The 12,199-nt window shown below is 44.6% G+C and overlaps 1 protein-coding gene across 1 annotated transcript in view; it reads left to right on the top strand.

Annotated features, from left to right (window-relative positions):
• The window catches only part of STT3B (STT3 oligosaccharyltransferase complex catalytic subunit B), a 213,079-nt gene that overhangs the window by 178,214 nt on the left and 22,666 nt on the right, over positions 1-12,199 (top strand). The window contains exon 14 of the mRNA XM_069212000.1: positions 9,802-9,915. Within this exon, the coding sequence (XP_069068101.1) occupies positions 9,802-9,915 (114 nt within the window). The remainder of the gene's footprint in view (positions 1-9,801; positions 9,916-12,199) is intronic.

The raw sequence follows: 12,199 nt of genomic DNA, 5'->3' as shown, positions 1-12,199 counted from the left end.
AATGGTTAGGACAAAAAAATGCCAACTTGCTAATAGTGACATTTTCAGAATTGTGACTTACAATCCGACTTTACCATTAAAGGGGGTTTTAAATTACAATTTGGATGTTAACATGGCATTCCTACGTGTTCCTATGCAAAGGGTATCACTTATTAAATGTAATTAGGTAACCCGGTGTTGTCCAGTTGGCGAGGGTAGGCATTACAGTAGTAAAAAACAAATTTAGGAGTTTTTCACTACCATGACAGTAAAACTTAAAAATACTTGTCCTACTTTTTAAATACAATCCGCCCTTCCCTGTGGTTTAAGGACGTACCCTGGGGATGACTTAGGCGTATTAGAGGAAGGTTAAGGCCTGGTCAGGTTTTTCTAAGTCAAAATGGCAAATTAAAACTGCAAGTGCAGGCTGCAGTGGCAGGCCTCAGACAGACATGTTTTAAAAGGCTACTTCAATGGATGGCACAGTGGGTGCTGCAGTCCACTAGTGGCATTTAATTTACAGGCCCCGATTACCAGTGATATCATATTCTAGGGACTTACAACAAAACTACGTGTGCCAATTGTGTGTAAGCCAATTTTACCATGTTTAAAGGAGAATGCACAAGCACTGGTGAGCAGTGGTAAGTGCACAGAGTCCTAACAGCCAGCAAAAATGCGTACTTAAAACGGGGAATGGCGACAAAACGTTTGGGGGTGATCCTGCAAAGAAGGCTAAGTCCAACACTCACCAGCTGGAGATCCATCACATCTGGCAGATGGCTTTTATGTGTCGTTCAAAATGTTTGTTCTATACTTTTTTCTTCTGCCACTAACCCACATCCCAAACACCATAAAGCATTTCAGAAAAATACTGTGAAACCGTGTTACTGGAGATCATTTGTTTGCTCTCCAAAGTGCAATTGAGCAGGTATTAATTTCAGAGAGTGGAATTGGAGGTTACCTCAGATATTTACTCAACCTGAAGGACAGTGGCATCAGGCCTATTCTATAATCTGTTTCTTCACCATTGAGCACCGTTCTGTGAAAGGACAAATTAAAAACGGGTCACATAAAAATTACTTTGGCCCCTTAGGTGTTAACGAAAATGATGGTAGTATTTGCTGCCCACTTTGAAGGTCGGTGTGCATGTATTGCCATTCCTCAGCAGCTGCCCTCTCGAGGTGGGCTTGCAAGTGGTGGAACACCTCCATACGACTGTTGGACTCTGGACTTAGTTGGAATTCATCATCTAGCTGATGTACCACCTGAGCACCACAGGAATGATCCAGCTTAATGGGTCAGTTCTGCAAATGTGGCACTCAATCCTTTCCTCCACTACAGTAAGCCTGAGACATTCAGGATATGATCCCAATGTGTGTGGATCTTTGTGAGAATTTCCCTGAGGTTTCTTGGTCTCCTGTACTTGTGCATCCCCCTCATCCCGAACGCTAGGTGGCACATGCTGGCACTGCGCAGGCAGCTTAAATCCCAATGAGCCAAGCATCAGGGTTACCTCTTCAAGTCTGTGCAGTTCTCTAGAGACTGGCGAAGATGCACTGTAGTGGCTGGTGGGTGTCAGTTTGATCTGGTAGGCCAATCTTGTGTCCCATCCCATGGCTTATGGTTGTGATATACGTTGTTGCTTTGGTGTGCCGGTCACCTGGGAAATATACAGATAAAAGCACCACCCCCATATAAACCTGGAGCTTTGTGTGATCTGCCTGGCTGTGAAAGTCACCTTTAATTCCATCAGAAGAAGGGATAGTGAAGGTCTATGGACCTATTCTGCCATTGCCAAGACTGCCACTGTGGCTTTGGTGTGAGGGTTGCCTTTTTTGTATATCTACCAGGTTGTTGCAAGGGTGGTGGTGCACACACAGAACACTACTGCCTTGACAGACAGGTCCACTGTGAAGGCCACTCTGCCTGCCCAACTGTTTGGTCTTAATCGAAAGGTGAGAAATCTACAATTAGAGGTACTAATGGGAAGAATAACTTCCTTACCTTTGGTAATGCTATTTCTGTTGAATAATAATATATAACAGCGGTTTCAACTCTCCTCCCCATCCTGTGGTGTGGCCTCTTTTCCATTCTAATAGAGATCCCAACTTAGAGATCAGAAAATAGCGTTCTCCAATTTGGTCTGTGCTCCACATCTGAGGGTGCAGAAGGTGAATGCTCCTTCACGTATACTCCATGAGTAGAGCCATTAGATTGCCGGAGTGTTCAGTTTGTAAATCTACAGCAGAACAAAATGGAGGGGGGGGGTGTGTGTGTGTGTGTGTGTGTGTGTGTGTGTTCCTTTCTGGTGGATACATCAACCTGTGCATGCCCCACCTTTTGAATACTCCCAATGTGCCAGCATTTGACAAATCTTTTCTTTCTAGCTTTCGACGTCACATTGGAACGGCTCAGTGTTCGACTCCAACTGATGTCATAGGAGCCATATGAAGTCCTCACTGGTGTGCTGACGTCCGTTCCCTTTTTTACGCGCCTTTGATGCTAACAGTTTTCTACCTCTCTAGGTGTTACACTGTATAGAGGGAACTTTTCGTTGAGTTTTCTGTGTGCTACAATGTTGTCAAAGAAGTTTGGCTTTAAGCCTTGTAGAGTGTGTTGTGGTCGTATGTCAGTCACTGACCCGCATGAAAATAGCTTCTGCTGTCTGAGTTCTGATCACAACATCGGGGGATGCTCTTCTTGCCAAAGTATGAACCCGAAGGCACTGAAGGAAAGAGGCAAAGCTGTTCATGGCAAAGGCCTAAGAGGAGAAGCGGGCCGTCAGAGATCCAGACATTGAGAGGAGTTGTCTTCCCATAGAGCTTCGAAATCGCATAAGAAGCCGCGTCGACACAGCTCTCGGCGTTTCTCTTCCCGAGACGATAGCCCAAGGTCCTTTTTGCTGGCTTCCAAGTCTCGACGCCCTTTGACCTGGGAAGTGAGCCCCACCCTTTCTCCTCTGCAACCAAAGTTGCCAGAGGCGTCACTGGCAATGTCCTTGGTTGAAATTTCGGCGTCGCCTTAAAGTTCTGCGGCACGGTTCTCTCCTGTTACTCCACATGAGATGGAGGAGCGAGGCTCGGTGTCAGGTCCAGCCTCAACAAGAATATCAGGCCTTCCCGATTCCTGGGGCGGATCCTTCTGCCTTTTTTTTTATTTTTTATTTTTTTTTTTAATGCTAGGTTCAGCACATTTAACAGGGCAATGATTCCCTGCTGTTGGGCTTTTGGGCCCCACGGGTCCATTAGCCGTCAATCTAGGTTTCTCTGCACCATGTAAACGGGCTCCTTTTATGCCCTTTTTGCCCATGGCTCAATCACCATCAGGAATGCCAACGTCTGATAATGTTTTGTCCGACTTAGTCATTCAACATCTACCAGAGGAAAGGTCACGGCTTCAGCTTCATCAGCGCTGCAACATACGTCCTCAACGTCTGTTCATACGTAATCGACTTTGAGATTGGAGTCCAGGTTAAGATCAAGACGAGAGGCATTGAGTCTCTTAGAGTAACAGCAATACCTGGAGGCGCATCATGATTTGGAAGAAGGAGAAATCTCTTTGCATGTTCACGGTTTTGAAGGGATTGCGGTGGCCAGTGGTCTGGACGCCTCCCGGAGGGGGAATTGCTATCTCCTGGAGGTATTCCGCCTTCTGAAGTAACTTCTTATCACAGTGTGACCAGGTAAGCTGCTGACCTTTTGGAGTTACCATTGACAACATCGGAGCTAAAGTCTAACATATTGACTGAAGTTCTCCATTCCTTCTCAGCTACATCAGAACCTTTACTCCATTCAATGAGGCATTGTCTGAACCGGTTCTCGATTTTATGATAGAAGCCTGTAACTACTCCGGCTGTGCCAGTCATTGCTAGGAGGTATAGGGCTGCACCTGGTGATCCGCAATTCCTCAGCCAATATCCAGCACCTGAAAGTGTGGTGGTCCAGGTTTCTTGTTCCGCTAAATCGGCTCCTGGCTCCTTCCCTACAAATCCTGCAGATAGGGAGTCGAAACATATGGAACAATCTGCAAAAAAGGTGTTTTCATCATCTAGCATGGTGTTAAAATCTGTGAATACTACATGTGTCTTGGGCAGATACATCCATGAGCTGATGGACTCTGCTAAGGAGATGGTTCCTAAGCTTCCGTAGGATGTGCAGGAGCATTTTAAAGAGTTATTGCAAGACAGTTCAGCATTGGCTAAGCAGGTCATCCGATCTGGCCTGGACACTGCGGACTCTGTTGCCAGGGCCATTGGTATATCGGTGGGCAGCAGAAGGCATGCATGGTTAAGGGGTGTTCGGGATTTACCCCTGATGTTCAATCCACCTTAATGGATCTCCCTTTTGATGAGTCTAGACCATTTGGAGAGAAAGCTGACTCTGCACTAGACCGATTCAAGGAGAGTAATGCCATGGCTACGTCTCTGGATCTCCACTCTCGCTCTTCGGCTTATAGACCTCTCAGAAGATTTAGGGGATTTGGCCACAGCTCCTTCTTTCATGGGAGTCAGCAGTACCAGGGACAACAATCTGCCAATCCCCCTCTACATGTCCTACATAGGTCAGGGAAGACTTAGGCAATGTGGTGCTGCCCAGTAGCCTTCCTTCTCCTCCTTCTCATCGTCTGCTGGGAACCTGTCAGGAAAGTAGCCCTAGTTCTCTCCCCTTTCAGCAGCATGTGTTGCCCATAGGGGGGAAGGTTGATTCATTTTCTTCTAGAGTGGGAGTCAATAACATCAGACTCTTGGTTGTTGAGCATTATAGGAAATTGGTATGCCCTTCCCTTTCGGGACTTTTCCCCCCCCCCCCTTTCCTTCCCCAGCATACTTTTTGTCCAGAAGATCACCTGCTCTTGCTTCAGCAGGAGGTACAAAATCTGCTGTTACAGGGTGCAGTTGAGTTGATTCCGGAACTGGAAAGGGGTCAGGGATGTTATTCAAGTTATTTCCTGATCCCCAAGAAAGAGGACTGTTTGAGACCCACCCTAGACCTGAGGATTTGGCTGACCCGAGCTTATGTGCTTTTGGCACTGGACAAGGAGGACGAGATGGTTTCTATCGACCTGTAGGATGCATATTTTCACATTCCCAATCTGCAGTCGCACAGAAAGTATCTCCGGTTCATGGTGGGGTTGCAGCACTACCAGTTTATGGTCCTTCCTTTTGGTCTTACTTCCGCACCTCAAGTCTTCACAAAGATGATGTCAGTGGTTGCAGCGCATCTTAGAAAAAGGGTAATATCGGAATTCTCTTACCTGGACGTTTGGCTGCTCAAAGTCAAGTCTCCAGAGTTGGTGCTGCACCATTTGCAGGTGACAACCCAGTTGTTCAACCTGGGCTTTTCGTTGAACATGCCCAATTCTCACCTGGAACCGTCTCAGCACCTCCTGGCCATAGAGGCAGAACTGGACACAACACTGAATGATGCCTTACCCCTCCGCAGAGGATTTGAACATTCAGGCTATGATTCTGATATTTCAGGTTGGAACGGTTGTTCCGCTCCTAAAGGTCCTACACCTGCTCGGTCTGTTCACTTCCTCTATTCTGTTGATCACTCACGCAAGCACATGAGGGCTCTCCAGTAGTGCCTCCACAAGCAGTGGTTTCAACACAATGGAGATCTCAAGGAGTCTATAACAATCTCCAGAGAGACTACAGCGGATCTTCGATGGTGGAGTGTGGACGGTAGCCTATCGCAAGGGAGGCTGTTTTGTCTTCCATCTCTGGTGACCACAGTGATAACTGATGCTTCCACTTAAGGGGTGGGGAGCGCATCTGGTGGATCTGGAGATCAAAGGTCTTTGGTCTCCAGTGGAACAGATGTTTCACATCAATCTGTTGGGAGTTACGGGCAATACAGCTGGCTCTCCAGGCCTTCCATTCACGGTCAGTCGGTTCGAGTCTTGTCAGACAACACTGTTGCGATATACGTCAACAAACAGGGAGGGGTATGGTTGTATATTCTCTGCAGAGAGGCTGTACGACTCTGGTCTTGGGCTCAGGACCATCGGATTTGCATAGTAGCAAATCATCTGGCCTGAGTTCTCAACGTACGTGTGGACAGTCTCAGACGGCATATTTTAGCCAACCACGAGTGGCGACTCTGTCTGGAAGTGGTTCTTCTCATCATCCAGTTATATGGGACAAATCAGACAGACCTATTTGCCACTTGCGAGAACGCACGCTGCCCGTCGTTCTGCAGCCTCTAGTATCCGATGTACAGAGCGCTGGGTGACACATTTCAGTTGGATTGGACCAGTCAGTTGTTCGTTTCCTGCTCCCCATACCCTTGATTCCTCGGGTTCTGAGGAAGATTCGCCAAGACCAGACCCAAGTTATATTAATAGGCCCAGATTGACCAAGAAGGGTGAGGTACACAAACTTCCTTCACCTCTCGCTGTGCCCTCTGCTCTCTCTCTCCCTTACAGTACTCAACCAAAAGTTTAGCAGGAGAGGGACAAATTAAGTAATTATTACACGAAACCAATATTAACTCCTGGTTCGGAGGAATAAAACTATTTTCCTTATTTATTATATTTGTAAATATACACACACGTATCAAGGTCAGAGGCAGACTTCCTGCCTATACACAAAAGACACTACAGTGGATTAGAATACACTTATATGTACATATTTACTATAATACCAAACATGTAAAACACATAATACATACAATATAACTACATATGTGCCCTACTCCAACAATTTCTAAAAAAAAAAAAAAAAAAGTCACAACACAGAATATCATAAACAAAGTGATCAACAAATATATGGTGACCAAGGATCTTGCACCCAGCTGTATACTGCCTTAATTTTCTTTATACAAGGCAGTAAGTAGTGCTAAATAGGTTTCTTTTGGAATCAATTATTTGATCCGACTCCTTGGACCCATTGGAAATATGTCGACGCGTTTCGGCCTGACAACTATAGGCCTCATCAGGACTGTCTGAGAACATTGGCAACGCTATAAAAATAAAAATACACATTATACATAGCCTCTTACATTCATCTTATCCACCACCTAACACCAAATGTGTCAAGTATCCATGTCAAAATACCCCTACTAGCCCCTTGTTTACAAATCCATATTCCTATCAGACACCACCTATCGTGCCTAAATAGTCACTCTGGAATAAACAATGTATTCACAGTGCATGCCACTAAAAAGTATCTCCCAGGTGGCTCAAATTATCAGCTATGCAAACTACTCCGTCAAGTGACTTATACGTTATAGTTCATACCTTTCCTTTCAATTATAGGGGATGTACAAGCTTACAAACTCGGTTTTCGAATGCTAAAAAACAGAGCAAAAGAGAAGGACAACCAGCCCGATTAGTCTTTAAAAGAGCGGCTGTTCTGCCATTCGGAAAAGTGCTAAGGAACATCAAATGGTGGCTTACCTAACTACTGGCGCCCATCGCTTACACACCGGCGTCTGTGAAATCATTTCACCTTGTTCTGAAACCATCAGAAAATCCAGCGTATAAAGATCTAATAGAGTCTAGACATGGCTCTCTGTACGTGCTACATAACCTCTACAACTCCTGCATCGCGGACACTTACTTTTTAAGCTTTTGACTAACGACGCGAGTCCGCACTCTCGGTGTCAGAACACGCAGCTGTAACGCTGCTCCTCCTCTGGCAAGAGTATCGGGAACCATAGCGCACTCAGAGGGGTTTATAAAAACAAAAGACGGGCTACCGCTAGCCCGCGTCCATGTATTCAAATGGCCTGATCCGAACACCATATTGTGGCGCCCGCATTGGTGCTCGCCTAGTTCTAACCCCTACGATAGTTTGATTCTGTGCTCAGGGCAGACCTCCTCTTGCAAGAGCAAATTCTACACTCCCACCTCCAGAGCCTACACCTGCATGCCTGGAGATTGAACTGGGCAATTTGCATTATTTTTCTCTTCCCCCTGAATTGGTGGATGTTATTGTATCTGCCAGGCGACATTCCACCAAGACTGTCTATGCTGGTAGATGGGACCACGTTTGTTAAATGGTGTGAGGAGATCCTTCAAAGGCCCATTTGTTTAATGTTTTACAATTTGCTCTCTCCTTAGCACAACAAGGTTGTGCAGTTGCGACAGTGAGGGGCTATCTGTCTGCACTTGTTTGCCTGATCAACCCTCTAAGTCCCCTATAGTTCTAAGGTTTCTTAAGGGTGTTTCCTCCTACTCAGTTTATTATTCCTTAATGGGACTCAAATGTAGTTTTAACGTACCTGATGGGTACGCCGTTTGAGCCTTTACTTAGTTGCCCGTTGAGGTTCCTTACATTTAAAACTGTTTTTCTTATAGTAATCATGTCGGCTAGGCGTGTTAGTGAGCAGCAAGCTCTAAGTGTAAAACCCTGTTTACCATCTTCCTTGCTAACAAGGTGATATTAAGATCCTGGGCGGCTTATCTACCAAAGGTGGTGACTCCTTTCCATTTAAGGCCGTCTTTCACCTTCTGTCCTTTTACCCTCCTCCCCATCCCTCTATGGAGGAGGAAAGGCTGCACCATCTGGATCCAAAGAGGGCGCTGAGCTTCTATGTGGACATGACAAGAGTCTTAAGGATGAATGGTCAGCTTTTTGTTGGTTACATGAGCAAGATGAAGGCAAAGCCATCCATAAAAGAACGCTATCAAGGTGTTTCATTCTTTGCATTAAAATGTTGTTCACTGGCAAAGAAGTATCCTCCTTGAGGGTATTGGAGCTCATTTGACCAGTGCTAAGTCTACTACTTCTGCTTTGGCTAGAGGTATGCCAGTTGTAGATATTTGCGAAGCAGCAGCTTGGGCTTCACCCCACACTTTCGCAAAGCATTACTGCTTGGACTCAGAAGTGAGGCGGGACAGTCATTTTGCCTGTTCAGTGCTGCTGGATTTCTTGGTATAGCCAGACAGGCACCCACCTCCAAGTGCGGGACTGCTTTGGGATTCTATTGAGGAATCCCCAGGTAAATGTAACTCTTTTTCTGGTGGATTCAGTATCTACCTGTGGATTTCTCACAGTCCCACCTGCCTTCCCGTTGCCTGTCTGGTTATGCCAAGAAAGATATGATTTGTGTATATTATATATGTGTTTTTGGCAAGTCGTATGTACAGAATGTATATTTATTTATAGATAGAAGTATATATATTCATGTGTATTCATGTGTTGTTTGCACATGTTGTACATGTGATGCTGGTGTTCGCCCGTTCACCTCGAAGGCACGGTAAAAACAAAAGTGGGCGAATCTGATGTCAGCACACCGGCGAATACTCTTTATGGCTCCGATGCCGTCAGACGGAGTCGCGTGTGGAGCTGTTCCATTGTGACAACCTTGTCGATGTGGAGATCTGGAAAGAAAAGATTTCCGTCAAATACTGGTGCACTGAGAGCATTCAAAATGTAAGGAATCCACAGTTAGATACTGTATCCACGAGAAAAAGCATTTCTGAAGGTAAGTAACTTGTTCTTTCTGCTTGATTTCAGTGTTTTTGAATGAGCTTCATATTTTCTCTCCTTGCACAATTTGAATGTTAGAGTGGAGTCAGGATAATGTCACCAAGTGACTGGTATGAATTGGCACAATTGCTGTTGCATATTTGCTACTACAGGTCAGTTGAAAGTAGGCAGTATGTGGAAATAATTGATCTCATTTACGGTTCCTTGTTGAGAAATGTTCATTGGAAGCCTAGCAGCTTAAATGGTTACTAAATTAAGCTATCAATTTGTTACTTACTACCTAAGATGGTACAGATATGTGACTGATTGCAACCTCTCCACTGCAGTAGTCCTTTCAGCTTTAAGCATTTATTTATTTGCTAAAATTATTTTTACTTTCTTTTTAGGAAAGCGACTACTTTACTCCACAAGGAGAGTTCCGGGTAGACAAAGCAGGTTCTCCTACTCTACTCAACTGTCTTATGTATAAAATGTCCTATTACAGATTTGGCGAAATGCAGGTGAGTGTCTTTTGAGATTTGTTGGCTGCATTCATGTTGGTTACTTTTACCTTTTAATCATAATTACACTATTATGTTCAATAACGTACTAGTAGTGTTGTTGGAATTGCTTCAGCACCCAAGAGCCTAAGGCATTTATTTCAAAAAGTCTTCAGCAGGCAATGTCATAAGCTAAACCCTCACATGTCATGAGTTTGAATCCTCACCAGGCCAGCTTAGACTTTTACCCATCCATTGTGGATAAATGAAATGTTAGTAATGATACATTGGAATGGCAAAACTGATTTTACAATGCATAACTTGCTCAATGTTTCACTGACTTACACCGGAATGTGTGTCAGGAGTCATGTTACCTCGTTTGTGGACTCTCCTGCAGTCCTGCCTGATGAGGACTTTGCTTGGTATTCATCGGATTTTGGGCCAGGGTGACTGACCAGAGGGGTTTTCCTGTGGCGTAGCCCTAAATAGTTGAGGCTGTACGTGTCAAATAGAAAGGGTCATGGATCGATGAATAGTCCTCCACATGGAGAACATTCCTAGATGGTTTATTACAGTTTGTGCATGGCGAAACCCTGGGTATATGGTATACCAGTCTACAAGAGACGTATAAGTGAATTAACTATGCCAGTGAGATGTAAGCCAGTTTTACTATATATAAAGGAGAGAGCACAAGCACTCTGTGCACTTTACCTCGGCTAACGAGTGCATGAGTCTTGGAGCTAACAAAAACAAATTTAAGTTGAGGATAAAGGCAAAATGTTTGGAGGGGTCCTGCAGAGGGCCAAGTCCAACAATTGAGTTTTTTCCTACCTACACCATAGACACAGAACTTTTATGAAAGAATGCTTGATCTATCAGAATGAAAGCAATGCATGCATATATGTTGCTTATCTTTGTATCGGAGAGAGCACAGACAAATGTTTCAAGGGTAGGGGTTAACCTACAGCAAATGTAAACTCTGTGCTGATTGAACCAGGATCCCCAGCAGCAGAAGCTTTATGTCTAGCAAATGGTGCTAAGCAAATCAGTCCTCTGCTGTGCTTAGGCAGTATCCTTGTAATGACAAGTGGTGACGTGTTCTTGTCATGCATCAAAGAGTTAGAAATATTAGAAACTATTGTGGTGAGTGGCAGAACACAACTGAGTCCAAACAGGGGTTTGACATTGCAGAGAATGTGTATAATGTACAGTTGAAGAAAGCTCCTCACATGCCTCCACCAACAAGAAAGTTGTTCGTTTTCTATATTCCTTACGGTTCTGTTACATGAGTGCATCTTACAAAGGTCATTCTATGTTCTGTGTTCTGGTCTCTGTTGACGTGGTTCACCGATACAGTTACTGGCTAGACGGACGCTACCAGATGGGCTCTGCTATATAGCATTTTTTTTTTATAAACTTCAATGCTCTACGCTCTGAATGTCCTTAATTCATTTCTACTTAGTCATCACCACTACATACAGATGACGAGGTAGTGAACTTCAAAGAGCAGTTGGAGAGCCCATTGACACGCTGCTTATCGTAGATCGCACAGGGGAGACATTTAAGGAGTCTCGCCACTCAACTCATCAAGGAGACAAAGGAGCAGCCTCGCCAACATTATAGCGGCACTGAAGGGGTTTTGCCAATCAGATGTTGGTGTACCGCAATTTGGGAGAGCGGGTGGCATGGCCATTTGGGATGCTGTACAGCTATTCCAACGAGTGGTATCCCACAACACAATAGTCAGGCACACATACAGCAAGTTGGACGGTGTGCAGCTTTTTCCACAAGAAGCATCCTGTGATGCAATAGCCAGGCATCTGTCTCCTCTAGCATACATGCATCATGTATGTAAGCATGTTAGTGTACATACATGCTCAGTGTGCCGCCATCTTTGTTCATTAGATGCGTGAGCATATCGTACAAGGTCTGAGCGCTGCCATCCAGGTGCTAATTTCATACGGAGGCAATCGCAAAATATTTCCTCAGTAAGTACATTAAATTGGCTTTTCGCCATGCAGCGTTACAAATTGGCGTTTTGTCTCCTTTAAAATACTTGCTGCGCAGTGTCCCTTTCCAAACTCTAAGTTTAATTATTCTCATTTAAATTAAACTGTTTACCTCAGCATCCAAAGAAACGTGTTAAGCATCAGAAAAACAAAAATTTAATTTGCTTGATAAACCTCTTGGAACGCTTGGTAAAATGTAACCATTTATTGGTATTTACCTGCTACCATGTATGAAGGTCGAAGTATTCAACAACCTCAGCACTTTCTGGATAATCCGTGAATACCAAAGTTAGAAT

This window comes from Pleurodeles waltl, chromosome 10 (genome assembly GCF_031143425.1).
Source record: "Pleurodeles waltl isolate 20211129_DDA chromosome 10, aPleWal1.hap1.20221129, whole genome shotgun sequence".
NCBI lineage: Eukaryota > Metazoa > Chordata > Amphibia > Caudata > Salamandridae > Pleurodeles > Pleurodeles waltl.
This window is presented reverse-complemented; position numbering and strand designations above follow the sequence as displayed.